The 27,653-nt window shown below is 26.2% G+C and overlaps 1 protein-coding gene across 2 annotated transcripts in view; it reads right to left on the bottom strand.

Moving 5' to 3' along the window:
• LOC100210301 (adenylate cyclase type 5) overlaps positions 1-27,653 on the bottom strand; it is a 70,544-nt gene that overhangs the window by 15,954 nt on the left and 26,937 nt on the right. For both annotated transcript variants that reach the window (XM_065808887.1, XM_065808888.1), the window contains 8 exons: positions 26,048-26,143; positions 25,647-25,850; positions 25,361-25,458; positions 25,099-25,183; positions 20,365-20,472; positions 18,895-19,002; positions 7,547-7,716; positions 1,158-1,245 (listed from right to left, as the gene is read on the bottom strand). In XM_065808887.1, the coding sequence (XP_065664959.1) occupies positions 1,158-1,245; positions 7,547-7,716; positions 18,895-19,002; positions 20,365-20,472; positions 25,099-25,183; positions 25,361-25,458; positions 25,647-25,850; positions 26,048-26,143 (957 nt within the window). The remainder of the gene's footprint in view (positions 1-1,157; positions 1,246-7,546; positions 7,717-18,894; positions 19,003-20,364; positions 20,473-25,098; positions 25,184-25,360; positions 25,459-25,646; positions 25,851-26,047; positions 26,144-27,653) is intronic.

The raw sequence follows: 27,653 nt of genomic DNA, 5'->3' as shown, positions 1-27,653 counted from the left end.
TATTCTGAATAAAAACTGTTTAATATCTAAAAATAGCTATATTATTATACATTTTTCTATATTTTATTAATTAAAAACAAAAATTATTTATTACAATATGAATAAAAAAACAAAACAAAAAAAAAACAATAATAATGTACCAAATACTCATAAAAACGATTAAAAAATAGATAATTATATAATTACAAAAATAAAAACAAAAAACTAAACACATAAATGATAATTTAAATAAAATATATTTACTTTAAACCTTTTTTATCAAGGTTTGTTCAGAAAAACTTATTCAATAACAAAGGTTTTTTCTTATTCAATAACAAAGATCTTATTCTTATAACTTATAACTTATTCAATAACAAAGGTCAAAAAAGATCGGAAAGTATAAGACTTTCACTTAAAAAAATTTTAATGCATTTTATGAAGAAAAGAAAAGAAAATTAAAATAAACATATTTTGTTTTAAAGAATATACACAATAATATAAAATAGATATAAAATCTATTTATAAAGATATAAAATATAAAAAATCTTTAAAAAATAATAAATAAAAATGAATTAAAATTGTTTTCAATTTACATTCATCAAAGATTATTATTCTTTTGGAGCTTTAAAAAGTTGTTAGAAAATAAAAAACAAAAGTATATTTAGTTGAAACTTATTTTTAGACTTATTTAAAAAAAACATACATATAGAATGCGGGTGTTATATGCATATAAAAAAAATTTATATACATAATATTTATAAAATTGAATGGATTGAAATCATTCTGATTTTTGATAGATTTAGAACATTGTAAAAACATTTTTTATCTTCATATCACAAAATATTTAATCTCCATATTATAAAATATTTTATCTCCATTTCACTTTACATTTTATTATTTAAAAAAAATATATGGGATGAAAAATTTGATAAAGTTATTTTTATCCATAGTTCAGTGCAAAATATGCAATGCACAACATTTAAAACAAAACACGTAAGCAATTAGGATTATTTCAAATATCAGTATTGTTTATTTCAAATGTAAGAGATGCGCTGCACCTGTGTTATGTGCTATTCATAACTTAATATTAGTTAAAAAAGAAACAAAAAAAACTGGTATCAATACATTTAAATAGCAAAATACAGTTATCAATAATAAAAAAAATTAACTAAACTTACTAGATAACTGTAACAGCATAGCGAAAATAGCAAATATAATGTCATACAAATTGTTTCAACAAGTAGAGGAGTATGTTCAACTGCTTTACTAAAAAAAAATTTTATTAAAAAAAATCAATATTATATAACATATAATATTGATGTAATTTAAGTTATAAAGTTAATTAACATTAAAATACCATAGCATCAGCAATAAATAAAAAAACAATTCATTACTACTATAAATAGCTACTATAAGAAGTTCAGTTCAATAAACCTATTGTTATTAATACCACACCTGTCCAAAATTGGTAGAAACTACTTTGAAGTCCTCCAGAAAAACCCTTTGGAGGGATGATTTTGGTATTATTCCTGATCACAAAAATGTAAAATTTGAAATCATCTGTAACCGTCCGTGGTAAAAAATTTGATTTGAAGAATTTCTCTGTTTTAAGATAATTTAAAACAATGGTTTAATATCTCATTTGTATTTTTGCAGCATTTTAGGATAAAATAGCAATCAAATACTGAAATAAATACTCAAATAACAATTTTTTTTGCAATAATTGTAGCTTTCCTGGAATTTAAAATATTTAAAAGTCAACAAAATTTTTTTCGGGAAATAGCAAATTCTCTGATACTTTACCTTTAGAATTAGACCTTTATTGAGCAAAATTTTGTTAAAAGTCTCAGAAAAATGCCAAACTCAAAGAAAACTCATGAAGACTGTAGAAAAACAGTTTGTATCTTTTGTTTGAGAAAATGTACAAGAGAGCTGAACAATCAATTGATCAATACAATTGAAACTGTGCTCCAAATGAAACTTGACATATCAGACTCTAGAGTTCCAAAAGGGATTTGTGACACATGCAGGATTGCTCTTGGAAAGAAGAAAAATGGTGAGAATGTTTCACTTCCTTTATGTTTCAATTTGAAACTATAAAAGTCAGATCTTCAACTCGGGAACAGGACTGTGACTGCCTGATTTGTCAAATAGGACATTTGAAGTCTTATGAAAAACACCCACTGGAGACTTCCTCTGAACATTCACAGTCTTCTTCAAACCAAAAAAGATGTTCAGAGTGCTTGTCAATTCTTGGAAAAGGAATATCACATAACTGCTCTGACTTCTCATTTCGTGAAAACATGAGAAAACTAGCAATGAGAGATTCTCTTGTCAGTGAGCAAATTGCAGCTTCAGTTGTTACTGTCAAAGAAGCATCTCCACATGGAACTGTCAAACTTGCACAAAGCAGAGGTGGCCGCCCTTTGTGTTTCACAAAAGGTACATAAATTTATGCTAAAATTACTATTGTGTTATGTACAAGCTTTAAGACTAAGCATTCTTATCCTTAGTTTACCATTTTAAGAAATCACAGACACGTTATCAAACAGCCCCTTGTAAAAAGAGTTATGTTTGTTAGTTATCTCTTATAATAAAATAAAAATTTAAAAATTAATATTTACTAAAGAAGTTTATAAAACTAACATAGTTTATAAAACTTTATAAAACTAACATAGTTTTATAAAACTAATATAGTTTATAAAACTAACATAGTTTTATAAAACTAACATAGTTAACAGAAGTTTATAAAACTAACAATAACACTTTATAAAAATGTCACAAGTTTTTTTAGCTCTTTACCTTATGTTTTAATCTAGTTATGTACACTTATGATAATATTTATGTTTAAATATAAACTTTCAAATTTGAATGCTCTAGAAAATCAAAATAAACAGAATGCTCTCATTTTCTCTCTATTGTGTAGGATGTAATTTCCAAATCAAATTTTCTTCCAAGGACGGTTACAGATGATTTCAAATTTTACATTTTTGTGATCAGGAATATTACAAAAATCATCCCTCAAAAGGGTTTTTCTGGAGGGCTTCAAAGTAGTTTCTACCAATTTTGGACAGGTGTGATACAGAACTTCTTTTAACTAAACTTCTTTTAATTAATTAAACTACTTTGTCCTCTACAGTCCTCTATCATAAAACTGATCCATTATTGTGCAATTTCAATTAACTATTATGCAAATATTATCTTATACAACATTTTCATATCATTATTCTGTATCATATAAAAAGTTAAATACCTGATAAATATGCTGGTCTGGACCGTTATTCTAAATCATTATTCTAAACTAACTAGCTATTGTATACCATAAATCAATTCAGTCTCTATTCTTTACCAGTCTCTATTGTTTACCATACAACTACTAAGTTCCTTACAAATCTTTTTCCCTTCAACTACTATTACATAAAAATATATTCTTTCCCATACTATTCTTATATTTGTTATGTCATTATAGTTTCTGTTTTTATTGTCAGTTTAAAAAAAATAACAGCTATCTTTAACTTTTGAAAAACATTGATTATATTCACAATTTATTAAATCAAAACTTGGACTAACTTAATTACAAAAACCTTTTACATAAACAATGTAAATTTTTTTTCATAACACTTTGCAAAGATTCTAATACTTTTTTTGTTATAATTTTAAAACCAATTTGCTCGCTAAAAAATGTTTATATACATTTTTTTAATTTATTTTATACCTTTTATTATTATATAAGTAAACTAAAAATACTAACTACCTATATTATTAAAAAAATGTCTGTTAATATATTGATGAACATGTTTAATTTGTAAATTGAGCTATTCCACTGTTACCAATGTTTATATACCATTGTTATCATTGTTTAATTTAATAATACAGTTAATAGCATAGTTTGCTATTTGTTAGTATTACTTATTTTCAACTTTGCTGTAATTACTACTTTTTGTAGAAATTACAGCAACTACAACTTTGATAACTTTTTTCAAATTGTAGTTACAACTCTATATTAACTTTTTAGGAGTTGTCTATACATTATGTCATGCAATTTTTGACAATTTAAAACATATCCCCCCCCCCCCTCCTCTAGTAACAAAATGCAACCAGCTTGTTTTCCTTCCCCCTCTAAAAACTTTTGTTGGTGTTTTGAATACGATAAGCTGTTTATAGTTATCTAATGAATACACTTTAATACATATAAATTTTAATTATTATTATTTAATATTACATTAAAAGTCATTACTTGCACTCATGTACAAATAAACAGCCCACAAAAATACTAATACTTAAAAACGTTTAAATATTTAACTTTTTAGTAACACAATATGTTGGCACTGAGCTGTGGATAATCAATTCCACATAATTCGAGGCGCCACTAACAAAGATTGAGGGTATGGTTCTCTATAAGGGTGCATTTTTTTGTATTTTAATCTTTTTTTATTTTAAGAGAACATGTTTTTGTATTTTGTGTTTTGTATCTGAAAGCTGTGTACATAATGTGTACATAAATTGACAGATATGGCCTTAGTAGCAGTGTAGTTACATACATTGACTGACTTAAATAGGTATGGAGAAAGTGGACTGTTCACATATTCTTTTTGCTGTATAAATTAAAAGTGACTAAACAAACAAATAGAAAAAGTAAAACATCTCCAAAGGTATATTTAGTTTTTGATAAATATATTATTTAAACAACTTCTTTAGCAATAAGTTAGTGTCACGGTGCAGGTTATATTAACATAATAATATTTTATGCTATTATTGTTATTTAATAATTATTATTAATAATTTTTTCATCAATGATATATTGGCTATATACCTGATATATCAGATGATTTATCAGATATATAGCCATTTATATATACCAGATATATATAAATATATATATATATATATATATATATATATATATATATATATATATATATATATATATATATATATATATAATATATATATATATATATATATATACACTGAGGCATATTCATTTAGACGCATCAATTTTTTTCTCTTTGTCTTAATTTTTTTCTATGAATTGTCAACTGATATGCATGCAAGTTATTATCAAAATAATTGTTGTGTTGTGGGCTAATAAAAATCACATTTTTTCTATGTGTCTTTATTAACATGAGAGCATGTTTGATATACAAAAGTACATTTTTTAATTGGAATATACCTATAGACGCAGTCATATTTATGACATTAAAAGATGGAAATTAGTAATGCGTATGTCCTCCATTACACTGGATCACCTCAAAAATTCTGCCTTTCATTGACTCCACTAGTCATTGAAGTGTAGTTTGATCCAACTCGGACCATGCTTCAAGGATTTTACACTTTAACTCAGTAACAGTTTTAAATTGGTGTCCGGCTGCTTTAGCGTCATAAACTTTTCTTGATAGCATTCCCCACACGTTCTCGATTGGATTTAAGTCCGGGCTACAAGCTGGCCATTTGAGAACCGGCATGCTGTGGTCTTTAAACCATTTCATAAAATGCCAAGATGTGTGAATTGCAGCATTATCTTGCTGAAATATGGCATTATCGCCCATGTTTTCATCCATATAAGTTATGAGAACATCATCCAACATTTCTGTATACTTTATCGAGTTCATTTTAGGTAAACCACAACACAGAGTCAATTTTCCTGAAAAAGAAAATCCACCCCAAACCATTAAACTTCCTCCTCCATAATTTCGTTTTGTTTGTGGGTCACTTATTCCTCTTAGATCATGCCAATAACAACTGTAAGATTCCGGACCATCTAAATTGAACTTTTTTTTATCTGAAAGTATTATGTTTTGCCACTCATGAGTCCAATGCATATGGTTTTTAGCAAACTGTAATCTAGCAATTTTATGGTGTTTCTTTAACATTGGTTTTTGGTGTGGTTTCTTCCACTTTACTTTTGGCATTGTACGTAGAATATGTGCAACATGTTTATTGGTGACAGGCAATAATAATTTATTCTTTATTTGTGTTGCATTCAATTTTTTTTTGGTTGCTTCGAAGCGAATTCGATTAATTTGCCGATTTGTTAATACTTTGTTGCTATTTGTTGCTTTTTTTACACCGTAATTGTCACCTTTTGCAATGTAGTTTCGCACAACATGGTCAGATCTTCCAATTTTTCTTGCTATTTCTCGTATAGAAAGTGCTGGTGAGATTTCTGAGCTACGATATAAATTAATTTGTATTTTTTCAGCATCTGTCAAATACTTTCCTTTAGGCATTTAGTAAAATGCAATAAAAATGATACAAAAGATCAGACTACACTAAAATTTATCAATTTATTTGTGTAAAAGTGATTAAAAATCAATAATTACCGTTATTAACCTGATTGCGTCTATAGATATATTCCAATTTAAAAATGTGCTTTTGTATATCAAACATACTCTCATGTTAATAAAGACACATAGAAAAATTTTTTATGTGGTTTTTATTAGCCCACAACACAACAATTATTTTGATAATAACTTGCATGCATATCAGTTGACAATACATAGAAAAAAATTAAGATAAAGAGAAAAAAATTGATGCGTCTAAACAAATACGCCTCAGTGTATATATATATATATATTTTTTTCTTTTTTTACTGGGGATGTTTATTGATTTTTGGAAACTATTTCCACTCACCCCAAGCTTATTAAGACTCCCTCATTTATTAATTTTTACTTGCTATCAACAAAGAAATAACATCTCAAAACTAAAAATAAAATCAGAAAATGTATATATCAGTCACTGATACGAATAAAAGTTTTCAGGTTTTAAAAGTCTTTGACCTTTCTTATAAAGAAAGCATTGACAAACCTCATAAATTTCAATTAGTCAAAAATTAGGTTTTTGTTTATTCCTCACCATTCTATAAAACCTATCGAAATTATAAAGGAACAGCTGTTAAAAAATATATGACTCAAAACCATAGGCATATACATTAATAAACTAAAATTTAAGTCAATTTATAAAATGTCAACTGCAAAAAAAGTTCAACTTAAAAAGTCAATTCCATTTTATGTTAAATTGGAATTGCCTATTTAAATTAGCTGCATTCAAGTGTTTTAGGCTTAGCACACTTTTAATCAATAAAAAAGATTATCTAGATTTGAAACTTGAAAAAATAAAAATAAAATGTTGCATCACAAAACTGAATAATCTCCCTCCCTCCTGTAACAAATTGCCACAAAATCGCTAACCCCTCCCAACCCCCTCCTCCTATTGTGTGATTTAATTTGTGGACAACCCTCTAACTCCAAAACATAAGCCTTGATAAACAAAACCACTGTACAGAGGAACAAGTATAAGAAAGTTAAGAAGCTTTGGCTAAATAACTTTAGTTAACAGAGTCGCAGTAATAGCATTTTGCATGTAAATTATGTTAGTGTATTTTACAAATAGAGTGCTCAAAGTTCTTAAAGAACAGAGCAATAATAAATTTTTAAATATCTAACTTTTATCTTCTACTTTAAGTTTCACCATTGCTGGATCATATATATATATATATATATATATATATATATATATATATATATATATATATATATATATATATATATATAAAGAGTTCACTTACTTGCAAGAAAATACTGTGTCATGCCACTCAAAAAGATTTTTATATTTTAAACACACCAGTAACAAATAGGTGAAGCCAAGAGTTCCTAATAATATTGATTTAACTATGGACTTTATATGAAGGAATACAGCTATTGCAATCATCACAAGAAACATCATGTAGGAAATAAACTGAAAAAAAAAAAAAGAAACAATTATTATGTTAGTCAAATAAAATTCAAATTTCATCAATAAATTTGTTAATGTGACTATTAAATAATATATAATCATTCAATATTATATAAATATTCAATAAACTATTTTTACTGAAAAATGATAAACTTTTCCTAATTTCTTATTTTTATAATTGTTTATGTGCATATATATATATATGCATATATATATATATATATATATATATATTTTTCCTAATTTCGTATTTTTTTATATGCATGTATGTATGTATGTATGCATGTATGTATGTATGCATGTATGTATGTATGCATGTATGTATGTATGTATGTATGTATGTATGTATGTATGTATGTATGTATGTATGTATGTATGTATGTATGTATGTATCTATCTATCTATATATATATATATATATATATATATATATATATATATATATATATATATATATATATATCTATATATCTATATATATATATCTATATATCTATAAATCTATATATCTATATATCTATATATCTATATATCTATATATATATATATCTATATATCTATATATCTATATATCTATATATCTATATATATATATATATATATATATATATATATATATATATATATATATATATATATATATATATATATATATATAAATTAGTAAAAACACTTATCTAATTTTTGATTACTTCTATATGTATATATATATATATATATATATATATATATATATATATATATATATATATATATATATATATATATATATATATTTTCTTCAAAAATGTTTACCGAAAATTATAATTCCAAATTCGTTTAAAATAAAAAGTCCATTTCCTTTCAAAAAAAGCTGAAAATATAATGAAAGAATACAGAAAAAAATTATTATTTCATGCTCGAAACAAAGCAAAAGAAAGATTATATTTAAGTAAGAAATTAATTTATGAATTAAATTTATATCTCCAATAACAAGTTAGATCTAATGATTATGAGTTAATTAATAATATAACAAATAAGTCTAAGAATTACCATTATTTGTTAAAAAAGACTTAGAACTCGAACAACAAAACAAACAAATACAGGCAGAGATTCTTTGACAAAACTGTTCAAAAATTCTAACTTGTTCTTTAAAACTAAAATTAAAAGATAGTTTAACAAAACAACAACGCTTTTCTTTACAAAACCAAAAAAAGCATTCACACCTAAAGATATATCCATTTGACAAAGAAGCAGATTTTGCTTTATTAAACGAAAATGAAGCAAAAGATAAATTAGAAGAACAAATAAAAAATAGTAAAGTTATTGATTACGACCCAACACCCACATTCACCACTAAATTTCAAAAACTGTAATGTAAATTAAGGAAACAGGGTAAGTTAGACAATGCCACTTACTTTAAAATGTATCCATCAGATTGCGTTCCACCTAGAATCTATGGAATGGTTAAAGCTCACAAACCAGAAAAAAACTACCCAATGTGTCCTGTTGTTTCCACTATTAACACACCACCTTATGGAACATCAGAGTATCTGGTTAAAATCATTCAACCAACATTAAATAAAAATACAACTTGACTAATTAATTCAAGTAGTTTTGTTAACGATGCTAAAGAATGGAAGATAGACCCTAATGAAATTCAATTTTCATTTGATGTAGTAAATTTATATCCATCTGTACCGATCGATGAAGCAATACTGGTTATCATTAACATATTGAACGATGATTTAGAGGATTTAAAAATTATATACACCAGTTAATTGAACTTTCACAAAGCAAGTGTTACTTTTTATATGATGATAAAATCCAATTTTTACCTAATTCAGGTCCAATTGGTTTATCGTTGATGGTAGTCATGGCTGAAGCATTTTTGCAAAATATAGAAAAAAAAGCCCTTAATATAGCCTTAGTTAACTCATTCCAACCAATAACTTACAAAAGATATGTAAACAATATCCATGCTCGCTTCGATTCGAAAGAAAAACAAGAACTGTTCCTAAAAACTTTAAATGAACAAAACCCCTCCATAAAATATACTGTTGAACTTGAAAACGGAAAAAAACAACTTAACTTTTTAGATATATCTATTACAAATACAATGAACGGATTTTATGAATTTCAAATACACCGTAAGAATGCGATAACCAATGTTCAAATAAAACCGAACTCTAACATCAACCCAAGCATAACTACTGGCGTTTTCAAAGAGTTTCTTTGTAGAGCAAAACAAATCTGCTCCCAAAAACACCTCTTAAAAGAAATTGATTTCCTCATAGATACATTTTTAAAAAACGGCTATAACAAAAGTAATCTTATTAAAATAAATAAAAACTATTTAGACCGCCTTTCAAAAAATACTACATCTAAACAATTAAATAAGCAGTTTGTTAAACTACCTTGGATACTTATTATTGGCCCTAAACTCCGAAGAGAGTTTAAAAAACAAAACATCAGAGTTATATTTACTTCATCTCCCAATTTAAATAACATACTATGCAACAACAAAACAAAACTACCACCGAACTCGAATCCGGGTGTTTACGAGCTTAAATGCACACGCGGAAGTATATATATTGGTGAGACCAAAAAGAAAATCATTTCAAGCAGTGCGGAACACCAAAGAGCCTGTAAAAATCAAAAATGGTCAAGTTCAGGAGCCACGGAACATTCTAGAACATGCCGTTGTACTTTGATTGGCTGAATCCTAAAACCTTGGCAGTCATTCCAGAATACAAGATAAGAAAAGTTAGAGAATTCCTAGAGATAAATAAAGCAAGAATTCGACACGAGATAGGTATTGGGCAAACTGTTCTAAATAGAGATGACGGGGATAGTGTGAAAACAAAAGCTTGGGGACCAATTTTGACAAAAATTTAACTGACGTCAATTTATATTATTTGATTGGTTTTTATATTTTATGCTTTTCAATGTCTTCTTTTTTAAACGGTTGGTTTTATGTTGTTTTGTAACGTTTTTTTCATTACCTGATGACGCTGACCACAATAGGTCAACGAAATATTGTAAATATATTATTACATCTAAAATATATTTAAAAAAATAGTTATATGCTGCCTTTTTTATTAAAATCAATTATATATATATATATATATATATATATATATATATATATATATATATATATATATATATATATATATATATATATATATATATATATATATATATATATATATATATATATATATATATATATGTGTGTGTGTGTGTGTGTGTGTGTATATATATATATATATATACACACACTTATTTTGAATTGATATAATATAAAGCACAATAAGTAAAAATTTCAGATTAGCAGAAAATCACTGATCAAATTTTTTATTTTACACAGTGTCATCAATAAAGACTCATCAGAAAATATTATTATTATTATTGATGTTTGTTCTGTGTAAAACACTGTGTAAAATAATAAAAATTTTGTAATTGATTTTCTGCTATTTTTTATTACCCCAATAATAGTTTTTAAAAAAAAGACTCATTTATTATAATTAAAAGCGACGTATTTGTTGTCAAAAGAATCATTTTTTACCTTCTGTACTCCCAAATGCAGCAATTTATAGAACTATATATACATATATATATATATATATATATATATATATATATATATATATATATATATATATATATATATATATATATATATATATATTTAATATATATATATATATATATTTAAAATATATATCTTTTTTAAATATATATATATATATATATATATTTTTTAAAAAATAAATATAAAAACATTGTTTATATTATTAAAAACATTCAGAATGTTTTAAAAATATTCTGGTCAATTAAATTTGCATTTCTGCAGTTTTTTTTATTTCTGCAGTTTTTTTATTAAAATCCAATTAAATTAATGGTTTTAACTTCATGACAACACGGAAATGTTGGATGAAAGTCAAAAGTAATTAAAAGCGACGTATTTGTTGTCAAAAGAATCATTTTTTACCTTCCGTACTCCCAAATGCAACAATTTATAGAACTATATATACTTATATATATAGTTTTTTTAAATATTTATAGAACTATATATACTTATAATATATATTTAAAAAATATATATTATAGAACTATATATACTATATATAAGTATATAACATATATAGTTTTATAATATATACTTCTATTCAATCTCTTCCTTAGATTGTTCAACTTTTTTTAATATAATATTAATTCTTTTTCTAAAATTGTGTTTCTAAAGGAATTTGCTTTCGTAAGGATAGTAAATTTTTTTTTCTGCTTCAATGCTTAAATTGTATGCATTAGTTTTAAGAACTTTGTTGCATTTTGCAAAAATAAAAATTCTGTTTCCTTAATATTACAAATTCTTTATCAATTAATTTAAGTTTCTTGCTTACTTCGTCTACCTTAGACTGATCCTTATTTTCCTTCAACACCAAATTTTGGCTATTTTATGTTAACCTTCAGCTTTTTAAAAGATTACTGGGAAGCTCATATTGATGAATAACAATGTCATGGGAATTGATGTGGTCATAAACTATTCTTTAGGAAACAAGAGATCTTTCTTGTAGATTTTCTACGAAGAACTGCTTGTTAACACTAAATCCTCGTTCTATTGTCTATTGGCCATGAGATAAAACAAAAATGATAGCACAGACTTTAGTGTCTATTTGCACAATACTTTTGAGTTTTGTGCAAATAGACAACAAGAAATTTATCAACAGAACCAGTTAATTCATTAAAGGATTCAAATTTATTTATTATCATTTCAAAGACTCTAAATCAAACACATTCTGCACCAAAAAATTCATCAAATTATTGCTTTGTATCATCTGCATCGTCAGTTGAAAGCCATTTTAATGCACTTAATTTCTCAGCAAGACCCTTGAATTTCAGAGTGAATACTTCCTTGTTTTAAACCATTGCATTTAGAGACAAAGATGAAGCATTCCTCCTAAAAGAATACTTCAATGGACATCTTTCTTGTAAATTTTGCAATAAGATTATGATAATCTGCCAACAATCTTTTTTAAATTCTAATTTCTCTTCTGGTTAACAATGAAGAGAACTTAGCATTTCAGTGCTGTTTGTATGTCAATTTTGTTTACTTATAGTTGGTTATTTGATTTCTCTACTTCAATCTTTGATAATCTAAATGTTTGTTGCAGCTTCTTTTAAAATATTTGGTTTGAGAATCATTTTCATCAAATTTTCCAACATATTTTCTAAACTGTTCAATAAAAATGCCACCATAGGTCTGTCTGTTTGAAATAGAACTAGGAATCCTTTTAATTTTTTAGCAAGATCTTTAAAAAACTGCATTCGCAAAGGTACAAACTTGTTAAGATAATGATCTAAAAGAGCTTCATAGCTCTTGTTTTTGGGACGCCTGCTTTTGCACACTGATTGTTTATATTTTATAATTTTAATCATGTTTGGCCATACAATTCCTCAAGAAGCTACAGATTCATCATTTACCCAGCGAGTTGCACAGAAACTGCAACATAATAGTGAAAAAAATTATTAAAGCTGAATTACTCTTAATTTATAAGTGTGTATGTATGTATGTATGTATGTATGTATGTATGCATGTATGTATGTATGTATGTATGTATGTATGTATGTATGTATGTATGTATGTATGTATGTATGTATGTATGTATGTATGTATGTATGTATGTATGTATGTATGTATGTATGTATGTATGTATGTATGTATGTATGTATGTATTTATGTATGTATGTATGTATGTATGTATGTATGTATGTATGTATGTATGTATGTATGTATGTATGTATGTATGTATGTATGTATGTATGTATGTATGTATGTATGTATGTATGTATGTATATATATATATATATATATATATATATATATATATATACTATTGCTGTTTGTAAGGGACCATGAACAATGTGCAAACTGCAATTCCCCATATTAACTATACCTCCAAATTAACGTTGGGATCATCCATTGATACTTGAATTAGTTTTCCAAGATCAAACACCTCTGTTGTTTCAATGAGTTTGTCAAATAAATTTTGTGAATTGTGTCTTGGGGAATTTTGTCAATTTTGGATTTTTTTTAAGAAAAAAATTGGGGAGTTATTAAAAGTTGCAGAATTTCATTGAGAATCCAAATATGGCTTTAAAATTTGATTTAAAAAATTTTTTGCTTTGGTAATTTGACTTTTTATATTTCAATAAAATTTTGACCTGGTTTCTCAAAAAAACCTGGTTTTTATTTAAACATTAATAATTTTTTTTTACTTTATTTGATAATTATCAGTTAATATATAAATGTTGATTAAAACTAATTCTGATATGAATATATTTTCTTCAAGAACTTATATAAAATTTATAAGAAAAATTTTTATTTTAAAATTATACTTTAAATTTAAATTTTCAAACTTTCAAGGTCTTGTTTACTAAAACTCGAGAGGCGAGTTACTAACTTGCCTCTCGATTTCAGACAAATCCTTCTCTCTTTTCATGAGTGTACACTCTACTTGAAGCTTCAGTAACTTGCTTTATGTAATATTCAACAGATTGTCCATGACATGGCCAAATCGACACCTGCATAGGATTTGATAAAAACACATTATTTTCAGAAGTTGTTAAAGAGGTAGGAAGACTGGTTCATAAACCTGTGACTCCCATGATATCACGTCTACCAATTTTCAAAATTTTCACAGAACAGGAGTTTTCTTGGTCTAGGAGAAGAATCACCTTTTTGTAGATCTTTATTTCCAGTACCTCTATTATCTTTTATCTTATTAATAGTTACACTTCTATCCTCTTCAGTATTAGAACACAATAATGTTTGTAGTATACACTCACTGAAACAAAACCAAGCTGATCTTTGAATAAAGGGTGATACTACTTTAAAGACATCTTTTTGAAATTTAAGTTGCTGCAGGTGGTAAAGTATATGATTAGGACCTTCAATCCAAAAATGTTCAACTTTTATTAAATCATCAAGGGAAATAAACACCCACAATGAACTTGATGATAGACTTTCTAAATCTTTACCTTGAACTCCATGTTTAGAAATCCATATTCTACATATTATGTTAACAGTAGTTAACCATCTTGAATGTGAAACAGGCCCAATTTGTAATAAATGAAAATTTGACAGCGAAGAATCACCTCTAATGCCACAAACAACTTTATAACCATAGAATTGATCTGCAGACAAGTCATTTATTATTTTATCATTGAGAGAAATAAGTGGATTGCTTATATGACACTAATAGTGTAATTTGTAGTTGACATATAAGCAAAACAAGTTTTTGTCCTGATTTTATTTCTATATGTTTATTGACTCTACCCTCTCAACCAGTATTTACATTTGTAGAGTCTCCACCAACAGCCAGTAAAGACTTGTCAATATGAAACTGACTATGGTCAATAACTAATTTTTTATCATCATATGTTATCAATCCTGTATCAATAAGTATTGCTGTAGCAATTGTAGCTGTAGCATGTGCAGCATGTGTGTATGTGTATTAGTATAAATAAACAAACTTATTTTTTAAAAATTATACCTTACGCTATTTATAACTACGTTTGAAATATCTAAGGTATTGTAACTTTTTTTTTTCCTGATGTTTTTGCTAGCACTAGAGGTAAATCTACATTAGTAATGTCATCATTCAATTCTATTTCATTACTGAAATCACTTTCTTTTTGATAGTTAATCTCATCTGATTCGATTTTTTTTTTAATCAAAATAACATTGCTGTCTTTATTCTCAAAACACTTGAACTTTTTTTATTTTTGAACTGTTTCCTGGAAAAGTTTATATATGTTTCCAATTGAATTGCCTGATAACATGAATGTTATCAGGCAATTCAATTTAAAGCTTGCTAACAGTTCCAGTTTTAACTCTTCAAAATATATAAACTTAACATCAATAGATGGTATTTTGAACTCTTTAATACATTTGCATTTATAATGAACTTCATTATCACAATCATCAGAACAAATAAAATCATCACATTTTACAACAGGACATTTACATAGTAGTATATCAAAAAATTGCTCAAGTTTTTCTTTCAAGTTTATTATTTGTTTAGCTCTTTTTTTTCTTGGATAATGACAATGTCAGCTATTGCTGAAGCCTTGTTCCACATTGTCACTATTTTATCGTAAATTGTTTTGTCAGTAATTAATTTAGGTAATGTAAGTTCCAAATTTACACTTGATCACTGGTGTAACAAAGCTGATAGTATATCTTTGGTCATAATAGCGCCTCTGTTGGTTGTGAATTCTGAAACTAGAAACTGTTTTCCGGAACCAAATGCAACACTAATTTGTGTGCTATTACTTATTCTGGTTTTGGGTGCCATTACTCCTTAAGAAAACCTGTTGTTGTTTAGGAATGAAAAAAAAAAATTTTAATATTAAAAGAATGAAAGAAATCCAGTTAAAGTTCTTAAATTTATACTTAACAATATACAGTTAACAGTTGTTTACTTATAGCGGCAATAAAAAAATAATTTACTGACCATCATTAAGATAAAAATATGTTTTAGTAAACTTCTTTAGAAAATTTAAAGTTACACATATACTAAAAAACTGTTGTTCGGTAACGTTGTTAGTCCGTTTAAAAGAAAACAAAAACTGTTTATACTTTCATAAAAAAGGCTAATCACCTAAGTAAATATTTTTTTGATTTAAAAAAATATATCAGATTTGGATTCTCCATAAAATTTCACAACTTTTACTTATATCCCAAATTTTATTAAACCATTTAAAAAAAAAAAGTCTGAAATTGACACACCCCACTTGATAGTATGGTACTAATCCAAAATTAATAAGGTAACCACATTTTGTTTTGATTAATGCAAACTTTGATGCTATGGTGCTGTCAGAGAATATGAATTTGAATATTTAATTTAAATTTAAGCATTATCTTAAAGAAAAATGTGTTATTATTACATTCAAGCTCCATATTATTTCTGCCATAACCAGAGCTGGAGATTGAAGATCCTCAATAGTAGGCTGTGCTGATTTATAGTTTATACATTTTTTTAAATTAGAAGAACTTTTATGTAAATTACTAATAGAACACAGTCAATTAATTTGCTACAAGCTTTTCAAAATTCAGGAAAACAATTATTTAAATAAAACTAAAAAAACTTAAAATGAAAAACTAATAAACTACCAGTAAAGAATATATTTGCTGCATTATGTGTCTTTGCATTAAATTTATGCTTTTTACCAGTTGAATGAGAATCCAAGGCAGATACTCCAATGTTCGATATATTAATATCTGTTCTGCACCAACTATAGCTTGCTTTTATAGAATTTGAAATACAAAATTTTACCCAAGAAGAATACTTTTTGTTGTATAGCCATTCTGTTTGAAAATGACAGTTCTTTGTCTTAGGCATTATATTAGTTATATATTATATTTTTTAAATAATTATTAGATGTTAATAATACTGACATTAACAGTTAACAAAATTTTTTTTGCATTTCAGAAAATAGATAATTAACAAATTCAGTAGAAATCTTAATAATATTTCTGTAAAAGGTAAAAACACAATAACAAAATATTGAACTATTTCAGAAAAAAGTTCAAGGATTTCCAGGATTTATTGATAAAAGGGGTATTTTTCCAGGATTTTTCCAGGACCTATCAAATTCCAGGACGTTTCCAGGTTTTCAAGGACTGCTGGCCACCCTGAGAATTCTTTCACTTTTCTAATTTCTAAATTGTGTTTTGCTCCTTTTGCGTGATCTGTCAAGGTAGAGCGCCAACTTGAAGAGAGTTCTATTAAGCTACTAAACAGCAATAAAAAAAATTAAAAAATTTCAGTTTTTCCAGCATCATAGTCGCTTAAAGCATTATTTTCCCAGTTTTTGCAGCATGTTTTTTAAAAACAGATTTTGCTCCAGTTTTTCCAGCAGAGTGGACACCCTGATTCTTATTAAGAATGCATCAACTTGTAAATTAAAAAGAACTTTTTGATAACAAGATTAAAAAATCTATGCTACGCATGTTTTTGAAAAGTGCTGAAATGACATTTTAACTTATTATTGTAATTTTAAAAAATATGTTTAATGTTTCTTATAAGTAAAATGTAATATCATAAATATAAATTTATGATAAATATAACTTTATTTTATTGTAAGATAGCAGGCAAAACATAAATAAAAAGTTTCAGATATTAAAATAAACAAAATTAAGATTTTAAAACTATTTTTAACAATATATAAACTATATTTTAATATAGTTATAGCACTGAAAAGAGTTTAATGATCACTAATAATTTTATTCTATGTGAAGCAGGAAATCTGTGTTACTTGAACTAGACTGAGCAACAAAAGCCTACATAGAAATATGAAATAATATCAAAAAATAAATTCTTTAAAAGAGGATAAGTAATACAAACAAAGAAAACCAAATAGATATTCAGAAAGAACAAAGATCTATATTAGGAAAAAAAACATATTCAAAAACTATAGTCAACACTAACTCTATTGTTAAAGTACCATTGTAATATATAGTTTAGTATAATTCTAATATACATCACTCGGAATTAGGAGAAATGAGGTGATAATTTTTTTGAGGTCGGCATCAGGTTGACAAAAATTATTTGATACAAAGGTCAAACCATAAAACATAGAAACAAGGTCGGCAATTTTTTGCCGACCTCAAATACTTTCAGGTCGGCAGTTAGATCAGCATTGCCGAATGCCGACCCTAATTCCGAGGGTTGAATATATGATTATATTATTATTGTAAAGTATTAAAGTATAGCTTAAACAAATATATAAATGCTACAAATAGAAAAATGAAATCTAAAAAATTTAACATTAAAAATGTAGCTATGATAAAAAACAAACAAACAGACAAAACACATAAGTAACATATAGAAGCCCATTAATCTTTCTTAAATACTAATGAATAAAAATATAACATAAAACAAAAATATAATAGCAAAAATCAACTTAAAACAAACATAGAATGATCAGGGCATAAGAAAAAGCAAATAATGCTTTTGTATAAACGTAATTTGTGTTTGGGTATGTAATGAGCTTCTAAAACTAAGAATAATTGTTCAAGTCAATTTCTAGTCAATTGTGTCAACCATATGAACATAATTTAGTTAAATATAATTTAAATTAAAACTCCAAAAAAAATAATAATACAAATGTAAAAAATAAGTACTGGTCTACCTGTGGATATTGACAATATTTAGAGTTAATAGCTGGAGGCTTGATGATACTTTCATTTGATATATTTTTACACTGTTCAAAAATGATCCTTTCTTCCGGGCAGAAAAACTAAATTATCAAACATTTTAAAATAAAAAACTAATAATGTAAATAATAAAAACTGCAAAGCTAATATACATTATATAATTATATATATTTAGTTATATAATGTATATATAACTATATATATAAAATAATAAAAACTGCAAAGCTAATATACATTATATAATTTTATGTATATATATATATATATATATATATATATATATATATATATATATATATATATATATATATATATATATATATATATATATATATATATATATATATATATATATAGTTATACAATGTATATTAGCTTTGCAGTTTATATATATATATATATATATATATATATATACATATATATATATATATATATATATATTATATATAACTATATATATATATAAATATATATATATATATATATACATATATATATATATGTATGTATATAACTATATATATATATATATGTATATATTTATATATATATATGTTTATATATATAACTATATATATACAACTATACATATATATATATATATATATATATATATATATATATATATATATATATATATATATATATATATATATATATATATATTATATAAACAGAACTAGACTATGTTTGATTTGTTTTTGCTAAAAAAAGTTATTACACTTATACTTAACTATCAAACCAATAGTTGACCATTTGAACTACCAATTAAATAGTTAACCATTTTAGTTTTTAAACCAATAGTTAACCATTTTATCTTTCAAATTTAATTTTTTTATTTAAATATTCTTTCTTTTTTAAATTTTGAAAATAGAACACAAAAAAACAAACTTTATTTAAATAAAATATTATTTGCATAGAATAACTAGCATTAAGAACATCAAAAACATTTCAACCATCACGAATGGTTTTATCTTTTCTTTCATGCTCAGTTCTTTTTTTTATAGACAAAGTTGCATTTGGTTTATGTTACATAGGTTGCATTAGCTGCCTAAGTTAAGCTAAAGTTTCATTCAGTTTATCTTTTAAACACTTTAACTTATTTTTAACACTTTAACTTATATCGACAATTCATATATCATACTGTACTTAATACTGTAGTTAAGATACCATAATTTTACCTTCAACCATTTTAAGGTTTCAACCATTCTGCGACAACGTTCTTTCTCGGTCATTCTTGATCAAACTTTTAACATTCAGTGATTGTTGTTAAAAGGTTGATGCATAAATTACATTATGCAAATTTTAACAGTTTTTAAACACAATTTTTATTTTTTTATACTTAGTTGAATATAAAATAAATCACAAACAAGTTGCAAGTTTCTGAAACTTTTTTTAAAAAAACATGATTAAAATATAACATAAATTTTTAAAATACTTACAAGATTTGAGATAGCAGCAATATATATGAGAAAAATTACAAAGTAGGAACCACACTGATATAATGTTTGTAAATTTATACGTTTAAGCTCAAAAAAGTTTTCAAATTTCTAAAACAAATATTAATCTTTAATAAAAATTTGCTAAACAACTTATTATAAAAAAATGCAAAGTAAAAATATAAGGAAAAGTATTAAAAAAATACTTATCAATTTAAAAAAAATTTAAATATTTATAAATTATTAGATATAGGGCATCTCCAAACAATCACATTTGGAAACACGAATATGTTTGTTGATAATTTTCATAATAATAAAACTGTCAGTCTCCAATTTACTTATTTAATTCTAAACTATACAAATATCTTGTAAACAAAGAATGGTATTCATTAATAATGAATACCATTCTTTGTTCTAAGAACTAAGTTTGAATCACGCACGCACAGACTTGCGGAGCCAAAAAAAAATTTTATGATTCAGCGCAGCTCTGACTCCTAAGAAATGTCTGGCTCCAGCTCCCGAACTTTATAAACAAAAATTAGAAATTTTAGAATGCTTTTTTTGACCACATTTGCCTACCCAAATCCAAACCAATTACAGCAATTTATTTTTAAACAACTTTCATGTTTACAAGGTGAATGTATTTTTATCACTACTCTACTTCCGCATATTACATTTTAAAAGAAAAATGTTTTGGGTAAGTATACATTTATTTCTATACATTAAAAAGTTCAAATATCAATGTTTGAATTATGTAATTACAACTAAGTAAGAATCAATTTATCAAAAGGTAAGCAGAATTTTGAAATGTTTTAACAATTAAAAATGTTAAAACACATCATGTTGCTTGATATATAAATAAATTTTTGTAAACCAATCATTAACTTGATTATTGATGCCTAATCAAATGCGATAATATGAACCATAACATAATAAACAAAATTAATAAAGAAAGGATCGCTTTTTCACAAGCAAACAAAAACAATTTAATTAAGTCAATTCTAGTATAACTCTTAAGATCATTAACCTTTGATCATTAAATCACGGATCAAATACTTAATAGCATAATATCAGTATAAAATTATAATATAAGACAATATATTTAATGCTGTAAGAGTGTTCCCATATATAATTTACTTGCTTTTTTTAAATAAAGCATACTAAGAAATGGTATTGAAAAAAATTATTATTTTAATGACATTTTAAACTACTATAATTGTAAATGTTATTGTTATGGTATATTTTAATAATTAAATTAAAATGTTTGCAATTATGTCATTTTGCCTACTTTTTTAATTATGACTTAATACCAGTGTTTTGAGACAATCTAGTGAACTAACTATTGGACAAGACGCTTTTCTTGGCAATCGAAGGATAGTATTTTCTTGAATACAAAAGTTTTAATTTTAAATATTTAATATATATATATATATATATATATATATATATATATATATATATATATATATATATAATTTTTATTACGTTTTCACAAGAATGTAACTGTTTATAAAGCTAATGTTAATATAAAAAGATATTCAATAAATGCGTCATTTGACAAATTAGTTAAACAATTAATAAATAATATTTGTCTACTGTGAAAAAAAAACATACATTTTATTTCGTTAAAAATACAAGAGCCAAGAGCCGCTTGATTTTTGCTCCGGCTCCACCTAAAAACAGCGGCTTCTTAGCTCCATGGTTCGCCTCCAAAAGGCTGTGCACAGAATAGAAAAACACAAACTTTAGTTATATGTATCATAGAGTCACAGCAATAATTTTAATGCAGTTTATGTATGGTCATGCACAGAAGTCACTCACGGAAGTTGCAAACTTTTCATTTTATGTAGTTATTTTTATGAAAATAAATTGCTTGTGAGTATTTCAAGTGAAATATTATATCTATACAACTCATATTTAACATATTTTCAATGTGAAATAACAGTCATCAAATACTAGCTAGAGTATAACGTTTAGAAAATTATTGTACTTTTTTCAAACTATTGCAACATTTTTTTTTTTTTTTTTTTTTTTTTTATTATTCACCTCCCCAAGGCCCGAGGGGGGCCACTACAGTCGAGAAGGCTACTCATTTTTTTTTTTTTTTTTTTTAGTTGTTATTCGTGGTACAACCCTCTCTCAACTCTTTAACTCCGAAACACAAACCTTTCCGAGCAAGGCCGCTGCGCGGACAAACTAAGTTGAGCGCAGTACTTCCAGGGACGTGGTGGGAGTCAAACTCCGAACCTCTCGCTTATGAAGCGAGCGCTCTTACCACTACACCACTACCGCATAAATAGGCACACACACAAAAGATAAAAATACATTTATTAAAATATTAAGGTAGCATAAAATATGAAAAAAATATTTTTTTGTTCTTTAAGAAAATTATAATAATATGCATATTGCAAAGTAAAAGCTTTTAATTGTAAAAACAAAAACAAAAAGAACAAAAAATCACACACAGAAATGAAAATGTCCTATAACAACACATATATATATATATATATATATATATATATATATATATATATATATATATATATATATATATATATATATATATATATATATATATATATATACAGTATTGGACAAAACAATTGCAACCAAGATCGAACAATGCTAAAAAGTGTTCCTAATTTTACATGTCTTAAAAACGAAACGAACTATTCAGGAGTCTGGAGTCATAGCATGCCATGACATGAGCAATCAGCTGACAGGTGACAGCACACAGGCAGAATTTTGTTGACAAGTGCCATTTTGCAGCGGACAAAACAAGTGCAACTTTTTTGGTTTGTTACATTTTCTTAAGTCTGGTCCGTGTCAACATCATGGAAGTTTTTTAATAATTAAAGGAAGTATCCAGAAGTTTCCAGAAGCATGCAGAATCTTCCAGAAGAAGCATCTGGAAGCATCCAGTAGCATCCAGAAACATTCAGAAGCATCCAGAAGCTTCCAGAAGCATTGAAAAGAAGCATCTAGAATCTTCCAGAACAGGTTCACACAGGTTCATTTTACTATATAAGAGACATGTAAATCAGCATGTAATTCAGTCAGTATATGTAAGTCAATCAGTCAGTATTATCAAGACAGTTTATAGAAGTGAGTTTTATCAAAGTGTTTTATTGAAGAACAACAATACAAGGAGTGAAATACAACAAGTGTTTCATTGCATCAATACAGTCCACATCCAACCAAGAGGTTGTGTTCCACAGAGCATTATTGTATCATCACAAGGTAAATGTAACACGGTAAGCCTTAGAAAGCGTGATTATTTATTTTTATTATTTTTATGACTTCAATTGCAAAAATGGCTCCTGACAGTCTTGGATTGGAACTAAGAAAGAAAATTATTGGCGATCACGTAAGTGGAATGTCACAAAAAAGTATTTGTGATAAATACCCTGTGAAAAAATGGACCGTATCATGACTATGTTCCAAATATCGTTCTACGGGAAAGTTGGCAGCAGATAACAAAGGTGGAAGACCGCTTCCACCACTTTTAGAGAGGATTCTATGATCGTCAGATCCGTCAAGAAAGACCCCTGGATATCATCAGTCGAAATACAAAAGCAATTAGAGCTGCCTGTATCGGACCGAACAATCAGACAATGTGCTGTTGAAGCCGGATTGTTTTCTTGACGCCCTGCAAAGAAACCGCTGATTTTGCTAAAAAACCAGAAGAAAAGACTCCTGTTTGCTACATCTCATATTGACTGGAATGTGCAGAAATGGCGAACTGTTCTGTTCAGTGATGAATCAAAGTTCAACATCATTGGGAGCGATGGCATTTGCCGTGTACGTCGACCGACCGGAAAACGCCTCAATTTACATTACTGCCATAAGACCGTGAAGCATGGTGGAGACAATGTAATGGTCTGGGGGTGTTTTTCTGCTAACGGTCTAGGTCCAATACATCAAAACGATGGAATAATGGACCGTTTCATGTACAAAAATATCCTGAAAAATGTTATGTTACCTCATGTTGAATGGAATATGCCAATAAAATGGGTTTTTCAGCAAGACAACGATCCGAAACACACTGCAAAAGTAGTCAAGCAGTGGTTTCAAGACAACCACCTATCAGTGATGGATTGGCTGCCTCAATCTCCGGATCTCAACTTTATCGAGAACCTGTTGGAGATCGTCAACGCAGAATTAATTGTGAAGGTGTTCGTAATAAGGATCAATTGTTTGAACAAATCCAAAAAGCCAGGGCAGCGATTCCACAAAGTTTCATTGATCACCTGATCGAATCTAAGCCTCGCAGATGCAAGGCTGTGATTGACAACAAAGGATTCGCCACGAAATATTGATAGCAAAATACAGCTTGGTCAACATTTTGTCGAGTTGCACTTGTTTTTTCCAGAAGGAAATCAACTTTTTTTAATACTATTGATTAATTTATTAATTTTCGTGTACAAATAATGAACTTTGTGAGGAATAAAACTTGAAGAACTTTGTCCCTAAACAGTTACATAGTTATTTCTGTAAATTGAAAAAATGCAGCACTTTTATATAAAGAAACTAAATTAGCATTATTTGGTTGCACTCGTTTTGTCCGATACTGTATATATATATATATATATATATATATATATATATATATATATATATATATATATATATATATATATATATATATATATATATATATATATATGTATATATATATATATGTATATATATATATATAAAATAAAAAAGTAAATAAAAATTGTACAATAAACACACTTTCAGTCTATGTATGGAAATAAGCAGGACAATGAAAACAAGAAGAAAAAATATGACCATGTAAAGATACAAACGTCCTTTTGACCTAAAAACATAAATTTTATGACAAATTTTAAGTAAATGTTACTTATGAACTGTTTAATTATTTAACATATTAATTAATTAATAATTATTCTGATAGATATTACTCATAATTACTTTTAATTTATTCTTATTTTATTTTTATAACCAATTCAAACAAATGCTTTTAAATATTGCTTACCGAGGTAAAACAGTAATGTTAATGCATATTACAAATAAAAATAAAATTCCCAAAAATATCATGTCAGGTACAATCATATAGTCTGTTTCTTCAATGTACTAAATATAAAAAAATGAAAAATTCGGAAATGAAAAAATGAAAAACTCTAAAAATAAAAAAAAATCTTTTGTAAAGCAATAAAGTTTTTAGAGAAGTTCATTTAATATTTTTCTAAAATATAGTAAATTATTTGGAACAATTTTTAGAATTTAAAAATATTTTAAGCTTTTCGTATTTATCTAAATACCTTTTTTTCAAACTCCTTTTTTTTAAATTTAAGAAAGATTGGTCGCACATGCTCCCTTTTTAAATGATCTACACTTCGAGCATTTATAGCCTTTTCTAAAAACTCATTGACTTCATCTTCAGGTAAGGTTTCTTGTTCAACCATTCCTAACCTTTCACGCATCTTTTTCTCCTTCATATCAGCAGCGCCATCAACCTCAACATTCTTGTAAATGCATAATTATTAATACATCTATTGTTAGTACTTTAAATTTCATTTAAAAGTTTCCATAAATAAAAATATTACCTTATGATTTTTTATTATAGTATCTACAAATATATTCATGTGTTATTATATATATAAATATTCTACACAAAATAAATAGCAAAATTTTAAAAAATTTTATAAATATATTTAAATACCTCAAAAAACTTTTTTGAAAATGGTTGTAAATTCATTATAGGTTCTTCTGTCCATTCTTCACGTGTTTTATTTTTCAGATTAGAATTAAATGCTGACTAAACAAATAATGTGAAAACTTATATATATATATATATATATATATATATATATATATATATATATATATATATATATATATATATATATATATACATATATATATATATATATATATACAACCCTCGGAATTAGGAAAAATGAGGTCGGCAATAATATGCCGACCTCAATCTTTTTGAGGTCGGCATCAGGTCGGCAAAAATTATTTGATACAAAGGTTTAACCATAAAACATAGAAACGAGGTCAGCAAATTTTTGCCAATCTCAAACACTTTCAGGTCGGCAGTTAGGTCGGCATTGCCGAATATATATATAATATATATATATATATATATATATATATATATATATATAAATATATATATATATATATGTGAAAATTTTAGTCTATTTTTTGTTAATTTTATAATAGGGAGATTTCAAATAAAAATTTAACTTGATTGCAATAATATAATATAACTTTTTTTTAACATTGTTTTATTTTTTAGTACTCCTTTTTATTTATTCAAAAAAAAAAAAAAAATTCTAAATAACAACATTTTATTAAAATTTCCAGAACTAAGATTCATCTTCAACCATTCATACCTTGATGAACAAAGGCCGCTGCGTAGAGTAACAAGTTGAGCAAAATACCACCAGGGACATGGTGGAGAAATAACCCTAGGATGATTCTATAGACAATTCTAAGCAACTTTGGTGAAGAAACCATAGGTCTATCTCGATTTTCGAGATAGACCTATGGTTTCTTCACCAAATGATTTGACAAATGGGAAATGTCATTTGACATTTCGCCATCAACTATATACTGTTTCCGTTGCTCATTCATTCTAGAAAAATCTATGAATGTTAACACATAAATTTTCAGTTTTGGAAAAGAGAATAAAATTAATCTTAAAAAATTATAATCATCGTGCGTATTTACTACAACATTTTATATGAGAGTATTTTTTTGTTTATGTTTTGTAAACAAAGCGTCTTCGAGTCATTTATTTAGCGTTCGTTTTTCGTTTCAAATCAAAATTTGATATTGGAATATAAATAAAATTGTCACCATTTTTACCACTGTGTATTTACAAATTTGTAGGTGGAAAAAATATATTCGAACCAAATGTTTTAAAATATACTAATTTCAGTTATTTTTTAATTCTTTTAGTAAAAGTATACAATGGATCCAAATGCATTGCTGTCTACATCACAAACCGCAACAACATCAACAAGGACCAAAAGTCATTTGAAGCATTTGCCTTCGCACGATGTTGCTGTTTTTGGTGCATCAGTGATACAAGGACTGTATACTCCCAGATACGATGCTTTGAACTTCGCTGCGATGTGTGATCGATTTGGTGTGTCTGATAGAATAGCAGCAGCACTCGCAACATCTCTTATGCAAGACATTTACATAAAAGATGAACATGGCAATCCTATCATCATGGATAAAAATAAAGTGCGTCGAGAAAAAGCCAACTGCAGACAAGAATTGCTTCTTAAGTATGATGCATCCAATTTGAT

This window comes from Hydra vulgaris, chromosome 11 (genome assembly GCF_038396675.1).
Source record: "Hydra vulgaris chromosome 11, alternate assembly HydraT2T_AEP".
NCBI lineage: Eukaryota > Metazoa > Cnidaria > Hydrozoa > Anthoathecata > Hydridae > Hydra > Hydra vulgaris.
Note: the sequence above shows the minus strand (reverse complement) of the source record. Positions and strands in the feature narration are given on the sequence as shown.